Source organism: Pistacia vera, unplaced genomic scaffold (assembly GCF_008641045.1).
Source record: "Pistacia vera cultivar Batoury unplaced genomic scaffold, PisVer_v2 Contig37, whole genome shotgun sequence".
Taxonomy (NCBI): Eukaryota; Viridiplantae; Streptophyta; class Magnoliopsida; order Sapindales; family Anacardiaceae; genus Pistacia; species Pistacia vera.
The window spans coordinates 69,070-93,836 of NW_022196190.1; the positions used below are offsets into that span (position 1 = coordinate 69,070).

At 34.2% G+C, this 24,767-nt stretch overlaps 1 protein-coding gene across 1 annotated transcript; it reads left to right on the forward strand.

The window, feature by feature from the left end:
• Nucleotides 1-98: 98 nt before the first annotated feature.
• On the forward strand, nucleotides 99-5,459 carry LOC116140330 (ribokinase-like). The gene is made up of 4 exons (XM_031425973.1): nucleotides 99-876; nucleotides 3,044-3,229; nucleotides 4,982-5,177; nucleotides 5,284-5,459. The coding sequence occupies exons 1-4, from the start codon at nucleotides 229-231 to the stop codon at nucleotides 5,373-5,375; spliced, it is 1,122 nt and encodes a 373-aa protein (XP_031281833.1). The 5' UTR covers nucleotides 99-228; the 3' UTR covers nucleotides 5,376-5,459.
• Nucleotides 5,460-24,767: the final 19,308 nt, after the last annotated feature.

A 24,767-nucleotide genomic window follows, 5' to 3' on the forward strand; every position in this document is an offset into this window, starting at 1 on the left:
ATGAATCTTAAGTATGTCACGTCATTTTTTCTAAATTAAAAAAATTATAAAATATTTTCAGGTCATTTTTTTAAAATGCAAACTTGGGTGGTTGGGGGAGTTAAATTTCCTCCCTCATGTGTCTACTCCCTAATTCAATCATCGTTGAAGTCATCCTATCCAAACCCACTTTCTCTCCTTAAATCACATATTTCAAATTCTTTTTTCTCTTGAAATAACGAGAAAATAATGACAGCAACAGCGCTTTCACCATCAAACAATTGTCGACTCAAATCTCAAATCATCCCCTTAACAAAACACCTCACCAAAACGATCACCACAGCCCCATTTCACTTCACCAAACGCCGCTCCTTCCCATCATTCGCCATTAAAAACGAGCACCAAAACAAGACCGCAGTTCCCAGAAACCCCTCAAAGATCCCACCTTTAGTTGTGGTTGGCTCAGCCAATGCTGACATCTATGTAGAAATCGACAGACTTCCAGGTGTAGGAGAGACGATCTCAGCTAAAAATAGTCAGACTCTTGCCGGAGGAAAAGGGGCGAATCAGGCTGCTTGCGGGGCAAAACTTTCACACCCCACTTACTTTGTGGGGCAAGTGGGTGAAGATGCTAGTGGGAAATTGATTACTGGGTCTTTGAGTGAGTGTGGTGTTGGGTTGGAGTATGTGAGTGTTGTGAAGGGGAATCTGCCCACTGGACATGCGGTGGTGATGCTGCAGGCTGATGGGCAGAACTCTATTATCATTGTTGGTGGAACAAATATGAGTGGTTGGCCTGAAAAATTTGATGATGAGGGCTTGAAGGTTGTTAAGAATGCTGGGATTGTTTTGCTTCAAAGGGAAATTCCTGATTCTGTCAACATTCAAGTTGCAAAGGTGAGGGGTTTGAGATTGTTTCAAGATTTTTTTTTTTCTGTTTTCGATTTGTTGATGTGTTTGTGGTTGTTTACCTTAAGGATTTCTGTAAGATTAGGTTTTGTATAGGTAAATGTGACTTGGTTGTGGTGAGTTTGATTTGCAATTGTTGTTTAGGGTGTTTGAAGGCATTAGCTGTTCTACCATTTGTGTTTTGATCAAAATATGCTAGGCAGATATAAAATAGGGCAATACTGAGTCAGTTTAAGGGAAATGAAACATTTTTAAGGTGTCTAGATGTATTAATTATGAAGGGGAGTTGGGCTTTTGAAGTGAAATAAACAAAATGTAAGCCTGATTGGCTAAATTAACTCAGGTATAGGATGTGGAATATGGTAATGGAAAATGTAAGCAAGCTCTTGTGAAACTGCATGCATCCGGAAAGAATTTGTTTGTGTTTTTGGTTAACACTTAGATCATTAAACTTTTGACGGTTAAATCAGCTTGATGATTTCAATTGACAATACTTCTATCATGGGATCTTTAGACTAGGGTTGTAATTACTGAATCCCGACATAAGAGGGTCATTGTGTTGATAATTGTTAGGTAGGCTACTGCATTCACCATTTCATCTAAGATGCTGGTTTTAGGTTGCTTATTTGTGAGCATCTCTAAATTATGATTAATTCAATGCATTTTATCCAATCATTATTGATGATCAGTTATTATTTGGTAAATCTGCTCAAGTGATCATTTTTCGGGCTAATAATGATCTATTCAGGTTTCTGCATAAGTCTATTTGCTTGCATTGGCTTCAGGGACAAGCTAGAGTATTGTCATCGTTTTCTGCAATTTCATGATGTTGAGAACATTGTAAGGGCAATGAAAATTCTTGCATTAGGTTGTTGCATGTAATATGGTTTGGTCTTTGCACAAATAAAACATCTAGGAAAGCATGTTTACAGGGTTTGATGTTTGATGTGTATACCTGATATGAGTGAATATATCTGAAAATTTTCTCTCATCTTTGAGTTTTGGTGCTTGAGATTTAGATTTCTAAAATCTGTGTCTTATAAGATTTTGACTAGTATATTATATGCATCATTTTGTGTCTGGTTCATGAGATATTTGTTATCAGAGTTTACAACAATTAGTTCACTAGGGTTTATGAGGAAAAAGATGAAGTACAGAAATGATATTTTCCATTCACGTAAACAGAGAGTGCTGTTCCTAGTCAGTTTTACACACACATGTGAAAGATATCCAGAGTTGATTTATACAACTCAGAAATTATTATTATGTTGTGTTTCTCAGTTAAGTTTTCAGTTTGTGATTTCTTACATTTTCCACCGTGAGTTTGTGATTGCTTTCATGATCCTCCCTTTCTCTTTTTTTGATTATCCACTGTATGATTATCAAAACACACTATTAGACTTGGTTTCTCATTCCTTCCAATCATAACTTTTTACTAAACAAAACCCAAAATTAACATCATCAGTCATTCAACCTATTCAACCAAATTGCAAATTTATTGTCTGCTCTGTTAACAGCAACTTGATTTGTTATTCTGTCTGTATATTTTGCCACCTCAAATCAAGATCCCATTAGTTACCGATTACGAACTCTAACTCTTATGTGTTTCCCTATCTTCCCTACTGCATATGAACTATAACAAGCAGTAGTAACCTCTCATCTTTGCTGCTGTGTGGAAGAGACAGTAACCAGTTTCAGACACGAGTTTCAACAACATTTTTTGGGGCTCCGTACCTGATTTGTGATATTTATTCTACTGTTTTAATGTAACCTTATTCATGAATTAAATTGTAGAGACTTTTAGACTTATACATGGCTACTGACATGAGTTTCAACATCTTTATTGTTGAGTTGAACAATAATGTGGTGGCCTCTTAAGAATGTAACATCACTGGAATTTCAGGTTAAGGATAAAAATGGTTGGGTGGTAGTTGTGTTTTTCACAAGTCGTTGCTCATGATGATGTGCTGAAATTATTGAGCTTCCAAACTGATGATAGATTGTTGATTATGGTATCATTGGCTGCCAGAGTCTGAATAGTTTGAGTTTTAATTTCTATAATAATATTGTTATTGCATTCTGGATATAGATGATGTTCTCTGATTTGCATTTCTTTTAATAATTCTATTATAATCTAACACCTTCATATCTTTAGGCGGCAAGGAATGCCGGTGTTCCTGTCGTTTTAGATGCAGGGGGAATGGATGCCCCAGTCCCGCGAGAGCTGTTTAACTTTATTGATATCTTCAGCCCAAATGAAAGTGAACTTGGTCGTTTGACTGGAGTGCCAACTGACAGTTTTGAACAGATTAGTCAAGCTGTGTTGAAATGTCATGAAATGGTGAGTGTTGACACACAAATGTTCGTCTGTCTCTTTTATTATAATCATCATCATCATCATCATCATCATCATCATCATTGTTGTTGTTTTTGTTGGCTTTGAGGCCATATGTGGCACAAAGATCATTTTCAGAGCTGATTATGAGTGTGTATAAATATGTATAGAAATTCTTACCTAAAATGCTAACATAAAATCCATACCTAACTCTTGGAGGTTTGATTAAATTCTTGAAGTCAAGATCTCACAAGAAATTGCAAAATTTATTTATTTATTTATTTTTATTTTTTTCCACCAAGTGAGTCTGCCTAAGACAAAATTTCATGAACTATCAACTTATGTGTCATAGAGTTGATTTGTGGATTTGAAAATATGTGAATATAAATATATATTTGATTAAAATAAATTGAATAGTCAAGATAAGGTCGATGTAGAAATTAATGTTTTGACTTATCATAATATTAATTTATATAAATATTATCTATTTTATATATGATCTCTATCCTGTATAATGTATGAGAGAGAATGATGTCATATTCAAGTTGTTTTAATGAAAGGGACACAAACCTGTGTCAAAGTTTGTATTAAAAAAGAAGGGCTATTGAAATCTCCCTTAATATATACACACACACGAAGCTTCTCTTGTACAAGAAACTGAATATTACATATCGTCCAAACTCTTGTTATATTCATACTTGGATTAATCTAAGGATCTAGGTGGACAGCTTTCATGGCAAAGGTTGTCTGCCACATTATTTATTCAAGGAACGTTAAATGCTCCTTACAAGTGTATTTAATAAATTATTAAATATGTAATAGTTAAGGTATATTATCTTTTTGTACTATTACCAAGTAAAGCTTCTTTTTGACTATTTCACTTTTCTTTTTTATTATTTATGTGTTCATAAATAGTAAATCAGTAATGTGTACATGTAATGAGCATTTTTCTCTCAAAGAGAACACATAAGTAATAAAAGAGAAAAGTGAAAAACTTGTTAAAAAGTGGACAACACTTTTGAAAGAGAAAAGTGACAAAAGCTTCTCTGGTAGAAAAAAAAAATCATGAAATAAATTTTTTTTTTTTGTTACTTTTAATCATTACATATTTAATTTAATAATTTATTATATACATTTGAAAATTAATGGGGCTGGTAACTTTTGTCATGAAAGTGCCCGCCCAGTTTTGTTGTACCATTTAATTCATTAAAGGTTTATTATTTATTATTATATCAATAATAAAAGTTTGGACGATACATAATATTCGGTGTCATTTATTTATTATTATTTTTGGCGCACATAAATGATATTTTTGAAGATTTTGTGATGTACTTGCCTTTTGCAAACAATTTTTTTTTGGGACCCAAAAATTTGTGGCTAAAGAAAAAAAAATTGGCAGGTGGGGAGTGTAATGGAAATTTATTCATTGTTAATTTGTTATGTTCATCAAATTTGCATTGTGCTTGTGGCAGTCATGGAATGGAAAGAATACAAATTTTGTAATTAGGTCATTTTATGAGGCTTAGGCACTTCATTGAGACATACTGTGCTTAAAGTGAAGGACATAGGCACCAATCAGTTTCCACAGGATGCCCTTATGTGTGCTTTAAACGAAATCATCTCACTAGTTGTTCTATCGTAGGCAAACTTTTCCTATTTTCTTCTTCCACAGGATTATAAATCAATAGAAGGTTTGTGCCTATAGATTTAAGCTTTGAGTTGAATTTGTCAAAATTTCTCTAATGAGTCTCCGCCCAGGGTGTTAAGCAAGTCCTGGTGAAACTTGGAGCCAAAGGGTCGGCTTTTTTTGTAGAAGGGGAAAAACCAATTATACAACCTGCCATATCCGCTGCAAGAGTCCTAGACACTACCGGAGCCGGGGACACTTTTACTGCTGCTTTTGCCGTGGCTCTGGTGGAGGGCAAGTCCAAAGAGGAATGCTTGAGATTTGCCGGTATGGTTGCCAAAAAGAATGTTGGCACGCATAGTGGTGTTATTATATATGCATCTATATAATCATGGAACTAATATTAGTTGATGTCAAATTGAAATTTCTACAGCCGCAGCTGCTTCTCTCTGTGTCCAAGTGAAGGGAGCCATTCCTAGCATGCCTGATAGGAAATCTGTTTTGGATCTTCTTCAGTCTGTTTGAGAATATTCTTGTTGCCAGGTAGCAATGTGCCATGAACTTCTGATATGCATATAAATAAAAGTTAAAGTCACTTTTTCTTTTCAATTTAAGAACTCGCAAAGCTTTTTTTTTTTTTTCTTTTTTTGTTTGCTATAAAATTATAAATACTCATTAAAATATAACTTTGGATAAACATTACCTAAACAGTAACTTTTTGGTTCTTTCAGTCTAAAGTTCTATTGCTTCCTTGGTTTACAATTTTTCAAAAGACAAGTTGCATAGTGCCTGCATTATGCTTCATTGCTTCCACGGATATGTAATAGACATGGAACAAAATAAAATTTTCCCAAAGTACAACTGTTTGAATTTCAGAACTTCTATTAATAGAGCACTCTCGTCGTCGCAGGAATCTTTCCATATACATCATTGTTTCCCAAAGGAAAATAAGTATAAAACTATTGTTTTTTAAGCTATATAGCATTCATTTTCGAGAAAAGGTATAATAGTAATTATCTTAATATGATGTCCACTTGTGTACTCTGATAATGCAATACTATTTCCCCCACTTTTGGAAAACAATTCTACTTCAATCGTTCGCTGAGGAGAATGTTATAACCAAAAACCTGAAAGAACCAAATTGTAAATTTGTGAAGAACCGTAGAAACAACCAGTGTTTTAGAACCCGGCCTGGCCCAGCCGGTTGAACTAGATTAGGTTACCAATTTTCCTATTCATCGAAAATCCTAAAAATTAGAAGGACGATTGGCGAACAATTGAAGGCTGGGATGTTAGGGGTTTTAAAGAGGAAGGGACAGTGAGTGGAATGGTGGCAACAGAGGTGAATTTCGGTGAGTGAATCGACTGAAAATCGTAAAAACAAATCGTCGACAATAGTGGCAAGGCAATTGAGGGAGAGGTGAGATGGGTTTTGGTCAGGAGGTTGAGGGGAGTGTTTTCGCAGTGATGGGGAGTGTTGTCATCGCCGGAAACAAGCCCTATTTGCCCTGGTTTGTCAGCGTCAACGATGATGTTTGGGGTGTTTTAGCAAAATTTTAAACCTATAGGACTTATAATAATTTACATGGTGTTTTTGTTGGATTTCAAACCTTGGAACACCGGTTTGAGGGGAGTGTTTTCGCAGTGATGGGGAGTGTTGTCATCGTCGAAAACAAGCCCTATTTGCCTTGGTTTGTCAGCGTCAACGATTATGTTTGGGGTGTTTTTGCAAAATTTCAAACCTATAGGACTTATAAAATTTACAGGGTGTTTTTGTTGGATTTCGAACCTTTGGCACCGGTTTGACCTGTCGGTCAAACCAGTTAAACCAATTAACCCGAGACTCGCCACTTTGCCGAGTTTCATCCCGGGTTGGTTACTAAAACATTGGAAACAACCTCTTTGGATTTCTGGTTCAGGTATTTTCAGATTGATACAAATTTGTTGTGGTTATCCCTCTAATTTGTATTCAACAAGAAGGCTCAATTTTTTATTTTATACTGTTTGAGGCATACAATCTTATACTTGCTCTTTGACTATAGTTAAATCATCCATTATAATCAAACAGCATCATGTTAATTACACTCTCTTCATTAAGAGCATGTAGTGTGATAGAAATCAGAATGATCCATTCATCTGGGCGGTGCTAATTTTTGCATGACTTCAAGTTTCAATATCAAACCAGTGAGAAAAGCAATATCCTTATCATTTCTTCATGTTCATTCTACAGCACAGGAAGGTATGGACCATTACATAGATGTATGGTAGGTATGGTAGAAATTTCACATTTTTCTTTATATATTAAGTTCTAGAAAGAGTTGTTTTATTTCTGTTTTAAGTATTTAATCACTATTCTATAGGTTGGATGTTGAGTGCAAATGCTTATTCATTGTACCTTTCAAGATTACCACGCTTAGATATTGATAAACAAATGTAGTGGCCATTAACATTCTTTGCATCAAATGAATTTATTTGTAGATTTCTTTCTAAACCAAGTAAAATACACAATGTAGTAACAAGAGAGAATTCACAGTAGAATTTAGCTAGTTCTGCCGTATTTTGGTAGAGATTGCAAATGTATGACATTTCGGAGAAAATTCTAACGAATTGAACATCCTCTGATTATATTGCCGTTCAATTCTGTGGTGTTGCAGTTGCAGCTGCAACTTGTAATAACATGAGTTGCAGCTGCAACTTGTAATAACATGAGATAAGAGATCTTTCTAAAGTATACTAGAAGTAGGTTTAGAAACTTTGATACCATGATGAGACCAACAACACATTAGTGTATGGGAGGAAAAATAAAGGGAAGCTGAATTTGGTTATAGTAAGAGAGTGCGAAGAATAAAAGGGAATGGGAAGGATCTATCATCATCATTGATTTTGTAAAAGGAAAAGGGGTTGGGGAGGTGCTGGCCCTCGAAGTCCAATGGGTTTCTTTATTTGTATGCAAATTCATCTTTGATGAACTGGTTTATGCTTACTTTCTGATTATGCTTAATTTTAGTTGTAGATAAACTGTTATTAGAATAGTGATATCATATAGTTGTTATTTAATATAGATATTGAGGTTATTCAGCATTGCTTGTGTTTTCAATTGTGTGAAGTGTTTAAACTTTTCTTGTGTGACCGGAAATTCTGGGCTATTGACCATTGGAGTTCAGAGTGACCTGGGTGGTGGTCTGTGAGTGAACTTTTGCAGGAGAAACCTTGGGTTTCTATCATATCATAAGTTGGAATTATTCATCAATAGTATATTTGTTCATTGCAGCAAGTGACAACTGATAATCGTGATAAGATACCATCTATTTCAGAGACAGATCATATTATGGGCACAAGGAGAACAGAAGACACTTCTGTGGGATAATAACAAGTCGGGGCTTCCTCTTTATTGCCTACTTACCTGCAGGCGAAGTCAAGATTTTGAGCCACACTCTAATGGTCCCTGGAAAGTATGCCTCGATTTGCCACATTTTAAACCCAGCTAGCTGTAAAAGATTATCGAATGTGGATCACACAATTCGTTCGTAGCTTGTGCTTGGCGTGACTAAAATTTGTTAGATCAAACTGTTCAATTTCCTTGTAATTGTCATATGTACAATTCAAGTACCCATATCCCGTGTGAAAGATTCACGTGCATACAAAATGAGCCCATTCTCAGCCGACTCAAAGATTATGAAGTACACGTGGTTAATTAGAAATTTGTGAATAAAGGAAACTTGTGGATAAGGCAGCCCTTGAGCTTCTTCAAGGGCCATCTTAATTTTGTTCTAATTAGACAATGCCACGTGTATAATTCATTCGAGAGAAAGTCGGAAGGACATATCGAGTCATTCATAGATTTATGATTAGGAAAAAGTTTAAGATATTAAAAATATTAAATAAAAAGATGTCTGTCGTCAATTTTGGTATTAATATTATTAATATGATTGATTATGTTAAATAATAAAATTTACCGAAAATTTTTGTGTTGAAGAAGTATGTAAATTATATCTAAGACTCTCTTACATGAAGTGTGGTAGAAGAGTACCTCATTGTCAACCTAATAGAAGATATTTAGGATCTGTTTAGTACAACTTACTCGAATAGAGCTTATCACAGTAGAACAGAGCTCATCAGAGCAAAGGTCTCATAGAAAAGTTGTTACGTGATAAAAAATATGTAAAAGTCTTTCTAGTCTTAAATTTCTAAAAAGTTTTAATATACAAGAAATACAAAGTCATTATGTTATTGACATATTAGAATAATAAGACTGATTATTCAACTTTTTGGATTAATGATAAAAGTATTATGATGAATTTTTGTTGACCATTATGAATTATCTCTTGAAAAGGAAATCAAAATGCCATATGCCGAATGAAAATGCATGATAGTTACAGAAAGTGTACCAGTCCCACTAGCAAACCGACCCAATAAATGTGTACAGCAAAGTCTCTATCTTCGCAAGACCCCCACAAGGAATTTCAATCTTATAATTTCCCTTCACCTTCACCTTCATCAAAACAAACCGTCTCCACTCTTCACTTTCTCCTTTCTTTAATTTCTCTTCATAATCTTTCACCCCAATTCTCTAAACCTTTCATTAATTTCCTGTGAAACAATGGCCAAATTACAAACTCCAAGGTTTTCAACAGAAGTCGCACCACCACAGTTCATCTCCGTGGCCAAACGACCACTGACAATAATGCTGGCCACAATTGCTGAGGAAGAAAAAGATTTTGCGGTTTATAAAAGCATATCTTCAATCTCAGCTGGTGGCTCTCCTGCTCTCGTTCTCTCTCGACAGATTGAGGAAATCCTTCTATTGAGCAGCAATTAAATGGCTCCAAGTATTTCAACTTCAATCATTGATGATATCGGAGAGATTAATAAATGGAGCAGCGGCGGAGTGATGAATAAATTATAGAGTTATAGGAGGAACACAATTTGCTTTAGCATTATATGTGTTTTGCCCGTTCTTTTATGTTAATTAATTTCTTTTTTCGTTATAAAGAATTTTTCAGAACTCCAATTATCATGTTCCAGTTTGGTAGCCAACTTTTTCCAGCTATCCTGGAACTTGAAATGTTATCTTAATTAAGGTATTTTCTTAATTTTGATATATATTATTCACCCTATTAGGATTTTTTTTTTCTGGATCTTCTTGTGATCCATGTTTGCTTGGGGTTTGACGGATCTACTGTAATAAGAGAGAATGTTCCTTCATTATTTTGCTTGCTAGTAAGGGGGTGTTTGTTTGAGCTTAGAAAATTAGCTATAAGCAAAAGTGTTTATAAGTTAATTTTAGCTTATAAGCATTTGAAATTTAAGTATACGTGTTTGATTAAAGTACTTATAAGTGATGATAAGTAGTTGACGTGTTTGGTAAAATGTGACTTATAAGTACATTTATTATAAAATGACTAAAATAGTACTACATTAAACAAGGGTATACTATGAAATTTTAAAATTAAACAAGGATAATGTAGTAATATACTTGGTCAAACTAGCTATAAGCAAAAAAAAAAAAAAAAAAGTATCTCCCTCCCAACTTATTTTTTTTGGCTTATAAGCTCAACTTATAAGTTTAAAAAAGTTATAAACAAACAGGTCAGCTTAATTTTAGAGCTTATAAACTAGTTTGACCAGTTTATAAGCTTAGAAAAACACCCCCTAAGTACTATTTGCAACTTTGTATTATTTGTTCATGAAAAATACTACTTTTACAACTCAATCTCACAACCTTCTCTTAAAACCCTAACATGATAGCATATTGATACTGTCAAGTCAGATCACACAGCACCAAAAACACCAAAGACACTACTAGAAACAAACGATTGTTCTTCATAAGGAACGGTTGTTCCTTCATAAGGAACGATTGTTCCTGATGAAGGGAACATCCATTCCTTCAATAAGGTATTGGCCATACCTTATGGACATTCCTTCAATAAGGTATGGCCATTCCTTCAATAAGGTATGGCCATTCCTTAAGGAGGTATAGTCATTCCTTATGAAAATGAAATGGCCATACCTTCGTAAGGAATGGTCGTTCCTCTGAGAGGAACGACCATTCCTTCTTGCCATTCTTTTAATAAGGAACGATCGTTTCCTATGAAGGAACAACCGTTTGTTAGGTTTAATCAAAATCATTCTGTGCCTTGGGTGTGGTGGGTTGTAAGAGAAATTTGCGAGAATAGGTTATGGGCATAGCATTACTCTTTGTTCATATAAAGAAATATTCCTTTGTAATCTACAATTTTGGTATCAGATTTGTCATCTTCATATATATCAAAAGTTAAACTTACAATATAAACCAGGGATGCACAATGGGAAATAAATGGATAGAATAGGTTTAAAAACTCAACCCACAAAGGGATACACAGGAACAATTACATAACCTTAACATAAATCTTGTTTGTTTATAAGTCTTTCATAATGCATCATGTTGCATTACAATCAATTAACGAGAATATGTCAAGAAGTATTTTTTCGAGTGTTGTGAACTGCAATATAGAGTGACCAATCCCAGGCCCGGGCCCAAACCTTTTTTATTTTAAATGTTGCCTAGCAAATTACCAAAAACCCCATATATTTTTTAAATTTCAATAAATATGGGGGCTAAATTGATATTTTACAAAAAAAAAAATTGCATTGAGTAGCCAATGGTCAACTGACTGTTGAAGCCAACTATTAGTTGACCATTGGCAGGCACCAGTCATATGAGGGAAAACTTTATTTGTTTGCACTTTCCCCCCCAAATGGCAACTATAAAACCCCCTTATATTTCACATTTTCTTCACAACTCAACTCTCAATCTATTCTCTTCTCTCAATCTCTCTACTCCAGTTCTCAAATTCTCTTCAATTCAATTTATATTTACATTTATTCATATTATTATTAATAATTTTTCAATTTCATCTATTATTCAATTTTTTCATTTTAATTATTTATTATTTTATTATAAATTTATAATGGATTCCCGAAATTATGCATTTGGAGGATTATTCCCAAATCAGTTTTATGTTCCATCCACCGAAGAAATGGAAGGGTTTGATCCATTTTCACCATTTCAAAAGGCAGCAACTCCAATTCCACAAGCACAAACGGCCGGGATTGGGTCTAGCCAAATACAAGCGAGCTGCAAGTCCACGACCCGACTGTCAAAGAGGGTCATATCCAAGGTATGACAATTCTTCACCAAATTGAAACAGCTAAAGCTAAATAAGTTGGGGGAAGAGACGTGCAGGGAGTGCAATTTTTGTTCAATTGTTATCGGTGTTGAGAACGAGACTTCAACGATGCGGTGACACTTGGAGAAGAAGCACTCCCAACAAATGCAATAGTTCCGCCGGCCTGGTTCAGGTTCAAGTACCGTACCAGGTAGGCAAATTCAAACTCAACTTAATTTTAATCTACAATTCTCAACTCTCTCAACATGGAATTACAATGCATTCACATCACAAGAGGAAATAGAAAAATTCATATGTGCTACAGACTCTCCTATTTCTTTATCTGAAAATCCTTATTTTGTTCAAATGATTAAAACAGCTTTTTATCCAGCATTTACCCTTTTAGTAGAGCTACAACTAGAAGGGACATAAAAAACTTTATGATAAAATAAAAAATCAACTTAAAAATGAATTTCAAAATTTTAGAAATATATCTATTGCACTTACTTCAGATATATGAGCTGCTAGATCAAAAATAAATTTTTTGAATGTCACAATACATTATCTAGATCATGGTTGACATTTACAACAAAAATTGATAGGTTTTAAAGTATTATATGAAAAACATAGTGCTAAAACTATTTATTTTACAATTATTGAAGTTTTGTAAGAATATTTATTATCTGAGAGAGTTGCAGCGCTAACACTTGATAATGTAGCTACTAACATTTCAGCAATTTCTTTATTTGAAAAGAGATTGGATCCGCATGGTGAAGGCAAATTTTTTCACCAGAGATGTGCTTACCACATCATCAATTTGATTGTTAAAGCAGATCTAAAAGCTATACAGTCGAGGATTAAAAAGGTGCGCACGACTATCAGATTCATCATTGATAGCAATTCAAGATGGACTGAATTCTGCAAATATTGTCGCCAAGAGGATCCGCCGATTCAACCAAAGAAGTTATGTACAGACATGTCTGTTTGTTGGAACTCCATGCACTTGATGTTGAAAAAAGTTATACCAACCACAAGATAGATTACAGAGTTCGATAACCGGAAGAACTATCCGAAGGAAGTCGTTAACGAATCTGATTGGATGGTTTGCAAACTATTTTTTTTGTTTCTTAAAATTTTTTACTAATTTATTAAGTAGTATTTATTATCCTACTACTAATGTAGCGTTAGATGTTTTACTTTGAATTTCTACAATTTTTGCTACATATAGATATAATGAAGATTTGCGTGACATTGTTGTTGCAATGGAAAAAAAAAAAAATACTAGAAATATTGGTTAGATATTCCATTCTTATATGAATTAGGTCTTATTGTAGATCCTAGATTTAAATCAAGTGTATTTAATTGTACGGTTGCTAAGATAGGCCATAATTTATAATATGACTATAGTTCTTATTTGATAGAATTTAACAAAAAATTGGAAAGCCTTTTTCCTTTGTATCAGAGTAGGCACATTGGAGCATCCAACGCTAGCAAAGACGAGCAATAGGACCTTGATGAAGACCAAGGATGGCACGGAACGAGCATCTGGAGGTTTGTGGAACGCGGTAATGGTGGTGAAAGTTACAGCTTGTACAGACAACTTTGATCAAATGAGTTGCATCGATACCTACAAATGGACATGTCCTATATGACCACGAAGGAGAAGCGTGAGATGAATGTGCTTCAATGGTAAAACCACAATGCAAGTCAATTCCCTATAGTAGCCCAAATGGCTGTGACATTTTATCTGTGACAGTTTCGACAATTGCATCCAAGTCAACATTCTCAATTAGTGGTCGCATTGTTAAAGAGAGAAGATGTTCTTTAACCAATGAGATGGTTGAAGTCATAATATGTTTACGGGATTGGACTAATGAGGACAGAACATATCAGCAACACCCTAAAGATCCCGAACTACTCAACCTCTTCAGAAACACAGATTTGGAGGATGAAAATATTATTAACGATGAAAATTAATAATTTAATAAAATCAAATTTATGTAATTGTTTATTTGTGAAGTTTGATTGTGTGAATCTTATATTTATGTTAAAACTTAAAATTAAATTATTATAATCTCCTTAAAGTTTAAATTAAAAACACCCTAAATCTATAACCAATGAAAAAAATTTACAAATTATTCCTAAAAAATTACATTAAACCCTCTATATAATTTTGATTAAGTTTGTAAATAGATAAAAAAATATAAAGGGTAAATAAAATTATTTAGGCCCATGGGACTGGTCCTAGGACCGGTCCTATGGGTCTAGGATTAGTCCCTAATATTTTTCATGGGCCTGGGACTGGTCCTAGGCCCATGAAAGACTAGTCCCAACTGGGCCCAGACCCGAGCCCGGTTGGGTCCAGTCCGTGCCCACCTTTAAGTGCTGGTCATACAAGGTCTTAGATACATAGCCAATAATTCTACATAGGAAGGGAAAAATTAATTCTACATAGGAAGGGAAAAATTAAACGAATTTAAAATTTTCAACAAAATGATAAACATTTTAACGTAATAATAACGTTCCCTGAAAAGCATTTACAATATGATAAAGCCTTTGAGCACTCTGCTCAGATGCTGAAATTTCTGAGTTTCCAGCCGAGTCTCAAATGCATAAAACGCTGTAGAAGAAAATTAGAGCCAAAATCTACAAAGCCAAATGTTGGACCTTCTTAACTAAAACTTTAAGATAAAATTTATACATCATGCTATAGATGTAAATGTTAAATTAAAAAAGCTTCAAGAATATGAAAAGATATGGTCCCTTAATTTCCTTGGAATGTCAACTTTTAAGGTAAGGCTTAGCGTTCAGCTTTTTGGCTGTGTGAAAAAAAAAAATGGATTTGAGAGGAAATACAAAGAAGCTTATCATCACTTATTGTTCAGACTTCGGATGGACATCACATCGCCTTCAAGCAATTAATACTGAAAAAGGTGGCGGCTGTTTTCTGTTCAATGCATGTCTGCGGATAAGGAAAACTTCGAGGGAATATTACTGGCTCTAATTTATCAGAATAAAAGTCTAAAGGGCATGCCAATTAGTCAAGCTTAAACAGGGAAAAGTTTTGAGATTAGGAGAATAACTTGTGACCAATCCAGATCCAACTTACAATCAGAACAGAGAGTATTCACAGTAGAATAACATAAGGAAATGGAATCAACGTTATCGAAAAACCAACCCCAAAATTTGGGGGTTTGCGATCATTGAATAAGTTTCTCCGCTTGAGTTGGGTTTAAAATGATCATGAATAAGTTTAAAAGCACGTATTTGCACCACAGCATCTTCAATAAAATATACACCCATGAATACACATAACATAGCAGCGCCCAATACTGGCCACTCCTATCATATGAAATGGGTTAAACGTTAATGAAAACCTCGTAAAAAAAAGGATCAATTGAAAAATAATTCACCTCTGGGACTGGGACATGGATGTTACAATTGTGGAGGTAGAGCATTCTAATTTGAGCTTGAATAGAATGTATGGAGTCTTTTAAGTTCTCAGCAGGTATTAGCTAGAGATATATTTATGTGGCTGAGCTAAGTTCAACTTGAGGGTTGAGATATTGCTTTCATGAAGCACATGAATACTTTTGGATCAAAACCCAGTGCATTGGAAGATATAAATGAGCAGGAAAATTAGGGTTCATTTGGTTTAACATATACCCAAGATTCCAATTTTATGAACAGGGGAAGAAGCAACAAAATTACACAACTACTTCAGTTGTAAAATCAGAAAACAAAAAAAGTCGTTTCTCTATTCTCCGTAATAGTATTTTCGAATACAATATATTAAAAGTAAATCATATTTATTAATTCATTAAATTTACTTTTGAATCAGAATTGAACAAACCCTGAAAACATGTTAAAAATTGTTCCTTTTTCTTGGAGCCATGTTTTACAGGTAAAGCTTGGATTTCAGTTCTTTCAAACAAAAAAAAACAGGATCTGAACATGCCTCTCATGAAAGGAATACAATGAAGCTTCTCATTTATGCTTTGAACTCACATCCAAGCTATTAATTTGAAGTTGGCCCTTGTTTTGTTCAATGCAGATGCTTGCGGATAAGGAAACTTGTGATAAGGCAGCTCTTGAGCTTCTTCAAGGCCATCTTAATTTGGTTCTAATTAGACAATGACACGTATAATTCATTCCAAAGAAAGTCTAAAAGGATTCCATGTCTTCATAGATTCATGATTTGGAAAAAGTTTAAGATATTAAAAATATCAATAAAAAGACGTTTGTCGTCAATCTTGTATTAATATTATTAATATGATTGATTATGTAAATAATAAATTTATCAAAAAAATTTTGTTGAAGAAGTGTGTAAATAATATCTAGACTCTCCTACATGAAGTGTGGTAAAGAGTACCTCATTGTCACCTGTAGAAGATATTTAAGATTTGCTTTGTACAACTTATTCGAATAAACTTATGAAAGTAGAATTTATCAGAACAGAGCTTATCAAAGTAGAGTTTTTACAAAAAGATCAAAAAATGTAAAAGTCTTTCTAGTCTTAAATTTCTAAAAGTTTCAAATACAAGAAATACAAAGTCATTATCTTATTGACATATAGAATAATAAGACAGATTATTCAACTTTTTGAATTAATGATAAAAGTATTCTATTATTCTGATGAATCTTTGTTGACCATTATGAATTCCTCTTGAAGAGGAAATCAAAATGCCATATGCTGAATGAAAATGCATGATAGTTACAGAAAGTGTACCAGTCCCACTAGCAAACCGACCCAATAAATGTGTAAGCAAAGTCCCTATCTTTGCAAGACGCCGCCAGAATTTCAATCTCATAAATTCCCTTCACCTTCATCAAAACAAACCATCTTCATCTTCACTTTCTCTTTTCTTTAATTTCTCTTCATAATCTCACCCCAATTCTCTAAACTTCATTAATTCCTGTGAAACAATGGCCAAATTACAAACTCCAAGGTTTTCAACAGAAGTCGCACCACCACAGTTCATCTCCGTGGCCAAACGACCACTGGCAAATATGTTGGCCACAATTGCTGAGGAAGAAAAAGATTTTGCGGTTTATGAAAGCATATCTTCAATCCATCTCGTGTCTCTCCTCTCTCGTTCTTCGCGACAGATTGAGAAATCCTTCTTGTTGAGCAGCGATTAAATGGCTCCAAGTATTTCAACTTCAATTTCATTGATGATATCGGAGAAATTAATAAATGGCGCAGCGGCGGAGTGGATGAATAAATTATAGAGTTATAGGAGGAACACCAATTTTGCTTTAGCAATTAGTTGTTTTTGCCATGTCTCTTTTTATGTTAATTAATTTTCTTTCGTTGATGGAGAATTTTCAGACCTCCGATTATCATATTCCAGTTTGGTAGCTAACTTTTTCCAGCTATCCTGGTATTGAAATATTATCTTAATTAAGGTATTTTCTTAATTTTGATATATATTATTCCCCTAGTTAGATTTTTTTCTGGATCTTCTTGTGATCCATGTTTGCTCGAGGTTTGAAGGATCTATACTGTAATAAGAGAGAATTGTTCCTTTATATATTGCTTCTAGTAACTACTATTTGCAGCTTGTATTTTGTTCATGAAAATATTACGTTTACAACAAAATCTCACAATATCTCTATAATCCTAACATGACAGCAGATTAACTGTTAATCAGCTCCCACCACACCAACTATTACTAGAAATGAAGGAACGACCTAAAGAGTATGGTTATTCCTTATGAGGGAACATCCATTCCTTCATAGTATACCATACCTTTGAGAATAACCATACCTTCTAAGGTATGGCAATTCTTAAGGAGGTATGGTCATTCCTTATGAAAATGAAATAGCCTCCTTTATAGGACGGTATTCTTTACCGTTTTCAAGAAGAATTTCGTTTCTTAAGTCTAGTCAAAATCATTTTGTGCTTGGGTGTATGGGTTGTAAGAGAAGTTTGTGAGATTAGGTTGTAGATATACATTACTCTTTGTTCATATTAAGAGATATTCTTTTGTATCTCAATTTTGGTATCATATTTGTCATCTTCATATACATCAGAAGTTAAACCTACAATAATCCATGGATGCACAGTGGAAATAAATGGATAGAACAGATTAAAAACTCACCCACAAAGGGATATACAAGAACATTACATAACCTTAACATAAATCTTGTTTGTTATAAGTCTCTTAATGCTCATGTTGCAATACAACCAATTAACGAGAGTGTGTCAAGAAGTATTTTCCGTGTCGTGAACATTAATATAAAGTGCTGGTCATACAAGGTCTTAGATACATAGCCAATAATTTTACATAGGAAGGGAAAAATTAACGAATTTAAATTTTCAACAATGATAAACATTTTAACTTAATAATAACGTTCTCTGAAAAGCATTACAATATGATAAGCCTTTGGCACTCTGCTTAGATGCTGAAGTTTCTCCGTCTCCGGCCGAGTCTCAAACGCATAAAATTAACAAGCTGTAGAAGAAAATTAGAGCCAAAATCTAAAAAGCCAAATGTTGGACCTTCATAACTAAACTTTAAGATAAAATTTATACATCATGCTCTAATGTAAATGTTAAATTAAAAAACTTCAATATGAAAAATATGGTCCTTAATTTCCGTGAAGGTCAAATTTTAAGGTAAGGCTTAGCGTTTCAGCTTTTTGGCTGTGGATAAAAAAAGAAAAGGATTTGAGAGGAAATACAAAGAGCTATCATCACTTATTGTTCAGACTTCGGATGGACATCACATCGCCTTCAAGCAATTATACTGAAAAAGGTGGCGGCTGTTTTCTTTTCAATGCAGTCTCGGATAAGGAAAACTTCGAGGGATATTACTGGCTCTAATTTATCAGATAAAAGTCTAAAGGGCATGCCAATTAGTCAAGCTTAAACAGAAAGTTTTGAGATTAGGAGAAATGTGTCTTCAGTAGTTTTTTTTTTTTTTTTGTTTTTTTTTTTTTTTTTTTTTTTTTTTTTAACAAAGGTGTTTGGGTTAATTGAGTCTACTTTAACTAATTATTAGGGTCCAAAAATTAATGATCGAATAACCTTCAGTGGTCACCCTTATTAGTAATTGAGGTGAATCGAACTCAAAATCTTTTTGAGTAATTTTTCAAGAGTCTTTATTTAACCACTCGACCACCGAAGGATAGTTTACCCATCGTTAGTAATTTTTTTTTTTTTTTTTTTTATCTTAATTGTTAAAATTTTGATCAGGACTCAGTATTAAAAGAATTAAAAATCTTGTCATATAGATATCACGTGTTTTCTTTATGTGGGTGAAATTGGTAAGAAGTTACATGGTCATAGATTGCCTCTTGAGCAAGAAACTAAATGCCGGCTAGGCATCAACACTTTTCCAAAAAGCGTATATGCTTAATAAATTAGGCATGAAAACTACAAACTTTTGAGCCCAAATGAAAACCGACCAATTAATGGTAGACAGAGCAGTCTTAATCTTTACCTTAGACTCTTCCAGCAACTTCAGACTTATAAATTCCCTGTACCTTTTTTCAATATTAATCCAAACTATAACCACTTATCTCTCATCTCTTTTCCCTTTTCACTCTCCTTCATGCCGATTATCCAAGGTAACTTTGGTGTGAAATCAATGGCCAAATTACAGGCTGCAAGGATTTCAACAGAAGTTGCTCCACCACAGTTTATCTCTGTGGCCAAGCGCCCACTGAAAATAATGTTGGCCACAATTGTAGAGGAAGAAAAAGATTTTGGTGTTCATAATAATGAAAGCCTATCTTCAATATCAGCTTGTGGCTCTACTGCTATGTACCTTTCAAGACAGATTAAGAAGTCCCTGTTGAGAAGTGCCAGTCATGGCCAGGCCAAGTAGCTACTATTCATTTCAGTTCCGCTTTTAACATTGTAATTATTTTGCGATGTCTGCTTATGCTAGTTTTCTTTTTGCATGGGGGAATTTTTATCACTCCAAATTACCAGATTCCACTTCTTGTAGCAACAAATATATAACCCATAAGACAAGTAATTGCAATGACATGTATATGGTCACAGAAATTTAAATATACAACAGAGAAGCACGCACACTACAGAAAAACTACATGCACCAACGCCTACCCCATCACCGGTGCAGTTCTAATACGTCGACGCCACCATGGTATCAGGGTACATATACTATACCTCAACCCCGCGGGCGTTGGCATAGTGATATTCCTCCTACGTAGGCATAATGCATAAGAGAAATACCGACACCCTGCGTGGCCTTGGGGTAAAGGTTTGCCATACAAAGCTGCTACAAGAAAGAGCTAAACTTGACATAAAATCACACAATGTTTAAAAGAAAGAACAAGGAAACAAAACCACTCACTCTCAAGGAAAATTACATAACTTTTAGGGGGCGTCTGGATCATATAATGTTTTTTTATCTTAGTAATAAGATTACCGGAAAGAAATATTACATTGTAGATTACCGGATTTAAATTATTATTGTGCTTGGTTCAATTGAGATGTATTAATAATTAATGTGCTTGGTTGACAGTAATAACGATGTCCTTAAATACCCTTTTACTAGAATGCCCTTAGAATGATTACTTGTATTACTAATTAATCTGCTTGGTTGGCTATAACAGCAGATGTCTTGATTACATTTTACTAAAATGCCCTTTAGATGATTACTGGGTGTAAATAATTAACGTGTTTGGTTAATAAAAGAAATTATCAATTAAAAAAATAATTTTTCTTGTATTTTAGCCAAGTATTTTATTGTTAAGTTATTTATTGACAAATTTACACAGACTATTGAAACTCTGAAAAAAAACCTATTGTATTTTCTGTTGGGTATACATTCAACACCTGACCCTGGTATTGCAACAAATATAGTTGGCATCTCCGAATTTAAAACTCTATCTAAAACTCTGATTTTTGTATTACTAGAAATTATAGTTCGTACATGTTCATTTCTACTTTAGTTCAATTGAAGCCATTTTTTTTCAAGGCAAAAGAAAAATTGTATTTTTTTGGTTTACACCATGGGTGGAATTTAGAAACAAGTTTCCAAATTTGAGGAAATTTGTTAACTTTTTCCACTTATCCTGGCCGAAACTATGTGTGAAAAGTGTGAGAATTATTGGTACATTTGTCATATCACATATTTTGGAGTACCTGTGCATTTACATATGCTGAATCCAAGCAACGTTCCAATAAATTAACTAGAAGCTGAATAACGATGCTCTTTAAACCTGTGAACCAATAATAATACATAATTTCGCACGTTGCAACAGTGAACATAATCATCACCATTTTTTAAGTGAACTCAATTTGACATCTGCAACAACTATTTACACAATACTCAATACACAATAATTATACATAAATGAATAAAATGTAGCCTATGCTACTCAACTTCACACAATAGTTTGTCACAGAATGTTGTAAATTCAGCTTGTGTAAACCAATCATGCGTCATTTGTGGAGAATACAAATCAACAATAATAACCCACATATTATAATTGAAGAGAAAATAAACAAATCAACCTGATCAATTAAAAGACTGCAATACTTACAAAGTAAGGATACCTGTCATTGATTGAAAAATCTTTAGGGCAGCTTCCACAAACTTCGTTATATAATACAGTACGAAATATCCGCAATCCATGTGGTTTCGTTGTTGAGGGACCTGGTGAGTGCATTTATCGGTCACAACAAATACATGAAATACTGAACATATCAACCACTAATTACCATCAACCGACACAATATATTGTTTTATCACCTTAGGCACTAGCAAAGGCAGTTCCTCAACCAATGCTGGATGCTTGGGCATTGTTCCTGATTCATAAATATCCTTCACAAACCTGCATAATTAATCTTCGACAATTTGAAACCCATTCCAGTACCACATCTCCAACAATACAATTTCATCATGTGCTTGCAAATAATTGTGAAATAATCAAAGTTTACCGTTGAATTAGAGGTTGCAGTGTCTTTCCGTTTTCTAATCCAAGCGAATCAACCAGCACCATGCATCGAGTTTTAATTTCCAAGTTTACATCTCCACCAAAGTTGCACAAAATCAGTAAACTCCAATGACCCCTGTCAGCATAATTTATGCATATTATCAATGTTAACTCTTAAGCAACCAAAATCAACTCATGTTCGCGTTTGGTAAGTATAAAACAAATGCCTACAGCTACAATATAAAAAAACTCACCAGAGGACTACAGGAATGAACACATATTTCCTTGAGAATATGTTCAATTCGTGAATCCACTTTAGCACGTTCCTTTTGTACACTTTTTCTGTGTACATAAAAACCACATGTAGTCTAGGGTGATGAAATTGTGCAAGTTGTCTCCTTTAAAACTACTCCACAAGTTCCTGCAGATCAGTACATATGCAGTCCATCATATGAGGTAAACATATTATGTAAATATGACGTGAAGCATGTCAATTGTAAAACAGTTTTGTACCCCATGTGGAGGTCAAACATACTGCTAGTCAACATCCCCCCTCCCCTTCCTAGTTAGTAAATACGGGTACGACAAAAAAAGGGTACGGGTATAATACGGCAAACGGTGAAAAATACGTTTATAAAAATTCGGCCATAAAATTCAGATACGGAAAAAATACGATACGGATATATACAGATTTAATATGGTGCATTGTTAATAATACGTTTTGAAAAATACGACAATATCAATCTTAGTGTTAATAATTTTATGGATTACCTGGCTAATATCAATATAATATTTCAAATGCAAAGTATTCAATTAACCAATAACACAAATATACAATAAATAACTGATATTCAAATTATAATCTCCAGACTCAAACACAATATTTAGCCATGATTCGTTACTAATTTAAAACTTGATAAGTTTGATATTAAATGCAACTAATTTTAACTTCCCATTAATCAATCAAGAAATAAAAATTTGTCTCACAAATCTATATAAAAGATTAGTGTTACAATAGTCTAACTATTATTTTATACCTATAATATATGACAGTTTTTTTTTTTTTCACAATAAATTATTATTTTAATATCATCAATCCAATCTAATTTATTAGATAGCACGAAAATAATTTAAGAATATGAAATGATTTTGTATGTGTTTTGAGTTTAAAATGTAAAGGTGTGGGCGGGAAAATGGATGTCAGTAAGTCATTTTGAGTTTTGAACTTTTTGAGAGGATTATTTTATATTTTTATTCTCCTTTTCCAATAAAACAAATGGATGTCATTGGGTAAATCAGTGTGAAATGGACGGGAAAATGGATGTCAATCAGTTTTTTTTTTTTTTCAACTATTCGCGAATTATTAGCGAATAATTCGGCAGTTCTTTGGAAAATACGTGGATACGCGTTTTATACGCGAATTATACGGATGGCCGTATAATTCGCGTATTTACTAACTAGGCTCCCCTTTTATTTGCCAATCGCCTACTTGACCTTTGTTGATTTGCGGCACCTACATATGTTCATCATTCATTTACATTAGCAAACAATTCCATACATCTTTCATAACTGAAAGCATTAGTCGGTTTAGGAGTTGCAAGGCTGGGTACCTTTGCATTTGCTACCTTTTAAGGCTGAAGGAATCTCCTGATTTTCTTCATGTACCGAATGACTGGTCCCGCCTACACCTGCACATCAATCAATTATGAGATACGTTAATAAGCATTATTCCCAACTATACAACAAATTGACTCCATAACTATCCAATCGTAATACCTTTCACATTGCTATCTATACAAACTGTGTGGCTCTCTTGACATTGTTCACGAACTTTTGTGCTTTCTGTCGTCACTACTGGGCAACGTGGTGGTCCTCCCATCGTTCTTGCACACCAACCCACAAAACAAAGCACATCAAAGAGGGAAAGAAAACAAAAATTATAGAACTGACAGTTTATAAATGCTAGTATACCTTGACCGTACTTTCTTGGTGACCTAAATGGTAGTTTCCATAAGTAAATCAAAATGCCACATTCACCATACTAAGACACCAAACATTAAATGCACAGACATGTGCACATCCTTTTATACACCACTACCAAAGTTAAAGAGTTTTTTACATTCCATATTAGTGATTCATACCTTCTTGTACTAACTGCAAACATAGACCATTACCATCTAATTACTAGACAGACCTGGTTTTCACAAAAACATAACAAAAGGCATCATCCTATATGCTGTTAGAATATAGGCAAAATACAACTACGGGAATACAACCACTGTGTCAAATCTCTAATAACCATGTGCACAAAAATAAAACCCATTACAAGACTTCACTAGAAATCAAATGATGGTCGGTACTCATTACTTGCTCTAAGTTGTATCTTCACAAATTCACTCTGCACGTGCATCGGTAACCCAAACAAGATATCTATCTTGTGAGGTTCCTTGCAAATCCCCATGGTTGCTGTCAGCATCTTAGTGACTGTGAATCCATCCAATTGAGAAATGATCGAATAAACCTGCCTTTTACGGTCTTTCTCTTGGGTCTCCTTCTTGAAGTAGTCAGCAATACCCTTCAACTCTACTTGGGTCCCAACCAAGGCAGTCTCAAACCTGCCCAATGTGGTGTGCCACTCTTTTGCTTTTCCAGCATCTTTTTTCCTCCTCTTACTGTTGACCGCAACTCTACTTTGACTAATAGCGACCGTCTGACAAGTAGAATCAACCACATCATCCTTTGGCGGGGCACTGGTGTGCCCCTCGACATCAAGATCTACATCAACATCGATGTTCATCTGTTCATCATTGTTGTTAGCACTGTCATTATCCAAATCCTCAACAGCATCAGCTGC